Below are 2,313 nucleotides of genomic sequence, written 5' to 3'. Positions count from 1 at the left end.
CTAGCGATATTGTAGTTATATTGCGGTTTGTAGAAAGCATGCATGGAATGGTTTCTCTATTGTTGTTATTCTGTCATTATCTCTTTATCATTGGATGATTTGGTAGCGGGTGGCGACATTTTAGAATGAATGAATGACCTAGAAAGTAGAGACATAGTTGATAAGGAGGCAAGAAAAATAAGTCCCACCTCCGAGAGAGAGAGAGAGAGAGAGAGAGAGAACAGTATAGAAGTTACCTACTTTAATAGGCACAACAAGTAGATGTGGTGTCTTAAGGCATGTCTGTTTTCTCATTTGGCAGTTTCTTCTTAATTACTGCGAACACAACCAGGCTAATCTACTTTATTAATACATTCCCACCAAACTATGTCCATGAAGGAGCTCTTTGTATGCATTACTCGCACCAAAAAAAATCTCTGACCATGATCGTGATTGGCCAGGCCAATACATAGATATACCTCGATATCTCGCAAAATGGTCTTTTACCATAGACCAAGTCAACGATGAAGTGATTCTAACATTTTATTCCATGATTCCCGTCTCCCACGATAGAGGAGAGAAAGAACAAAATAATATTAGTAATAAGTGTTAAATTTAAATGATGACTCAAGACTTTTCATGCTTTGTGTTGCTTAAGATTTCGCATACGGGTGTGAGCAATAACACGCAAGAATAGCCTATCTGCAAAAAATCTACACCAACCACCATGCGAAGGAGTTCAACAACCTATCAACGTTGGACCAAAGCCCACCCTGTCAACTACCAGTCTTCCTTCCTTCCACCTTCTTTCTCACCGCCCATTCTTCTCCCTCCATGGACTCCTATTAATACTAGTTAATAACTCCCCTCGATTCAACACTCAATTCCTCCACTTGCTTTAATATTCGATATACTTGTTAGCTATAATCGTGGAAAAACTTGTGGCGCTTTGAGCTTGTCTTATTTTTCAAATCCTAATGGCTGACTCGGGTCACTCTTCAGATGATTCTTCTGTGGATTCCAGAGGTACCCGTTTGAAATTATTGCTTCTTTTTCAATATTTTTTTTTTTTCGCATCTTCAACTCTTCCGTGGCGGTTTCCGGATGCCACTTCTGTGAATTTAGTAAGTACACATTTGAAATTACGATACACTTGAATTATTGTGTCTCTTCTTCATAATTTTCGCCTCTAAGAGCTCCAGGACAAAAAAGGGGAGTTTGGGGGAAGGACTTGGGTAACTTCTATAACAATACACACCTGTTGGTTTCAGATACTCCCGAGAAACTCTTGGTTTTATTGCCTTAAATTTCCTGTGTAATTTATTAATTGAGATTGTCTTTGCATCCTAGGTCTTCCTACTTTCCTGCACATATTACTATTTTGAAGACTCTCTCTTTAGGATTTCTACTTTTGGGTCCTTCGTTCTGAAGCTAAATAGAAAGTAATGGCTTTTCTCTTTTCTCTGCAGATGCAAATGGTAGTCAAGATTCCAAGCTTGAATTCTCTGAAGATGAGGAAACCCTTATTACAAGGATGTTTAACCTGGTTGGTGAGAGGTGGGCTTGTTTTTCTATCCTTTTATGCTTGATTTTCCAACACTTATTGTTGGAAAGGTTTTGAATCTCCAATGAGCTCATGAGAAAAAGTTGCTAATCCCCAGGTGGTCTCTGATTGCTGGGAGAATTCCAGGAAGAACAGCTGAGGAAATTGAGAAGTACTGGACTTCAAGATACTCGACAAGTGAATGAAAGGCCAAGATTGTGGATGGTGTTTTCTCCTTTAGAGCAGGAAAATTTTGGGGTGGGGGGTTGTAGTGAAGCTTGTTTATGTCGAATATGTCAGTTTCCTTTCCTGAAAGGCACAAAATGTGTCCTGGGTTCTTACTGAATGGGGGGCAGTGTTATTACTTCAAAGCAAGTAAATGTACAATGGGTTTTTCTTATTGGTATGGTGATGAATGTGTGTAATTGAAATATAATTTTCTATTATGGGAATGCTTTGTTTTAATTTATTGGTTTAAAGTACTCAAGATTGAATTGAATAATTTCTTGGTTAGACTGCACATTCCTCTGTCAGACTTTGGTTTTGATGGAAAACAGGGCATCTCTGAAAGCAGAGTGCCCCTTTGTCAGAAATGTTTGTTTTTTACGAGGATCCAGTGAAAAGTCTCCCTCGTGTTTCTGCAGACTGCATTACCTGGTTGCATAGCATAGAATCCATGTAAACAGTATTTTCATTGATGTGAGGGCCCGTTTACGCAGACCCGTGCACCTAACTGTGCTAAGAAAAGTTGAAGTTGCCCTTTGCTTTTCAGACCACGTTTTCCATTTCCT

At 39.1% G+C, this 2,313-nt stretch overlaps 1 protein-coding gene across 1 annotated transcript; it reads left to right on the top strand.

Moving 5' to 3' along the window:
- The first annotated feature begins 759 nt into the window (after window positions 1–759).
- LOC121251245 (transcription factor CPC-like) lies at window positions 760–1,968 on the top strand. The gene is made up of 3 exons (XM_041150606.1): window positions 760–1,005; window positions 1,449–1,536; window positions 1,641–1,968. Exons 1-3 carry the CDS (start codon window positions 957–959, stop codon window positions 1,726–1,728), a joined length of 225 nt encoding a protein of 74 aa, XP_041006540.1. The 5' UTR covers window positions 760–956; the 3' UTR covers window positions 1,729–1,968.
- The last annotated feature ends 345 nt before the right edge of the window (window positions 1,969–2,313 follow it).

The sequence above is a fragment of the Juglans microcarpa x Juglans regia genome, chromosome 2D (assembly GCF_004785595.1).
Source record: "Juglans microcarpa x Juglans regia isolate MS1-56 chromosome 2D, Jm3101_v1.0, whole genome shotgun sequence".
Classification (NCBI taxonomy): domain Eukaryota; kingdom Viridiplantae; phylum Streptophyta; class Magnoliopsida; order Fagales; family Juglandaceae; genus Juglans; species Juglans microcarpa x Juglans regia.
This window is presented reverse-complemented; position numbering and strand designations above follow the sequence as displayed.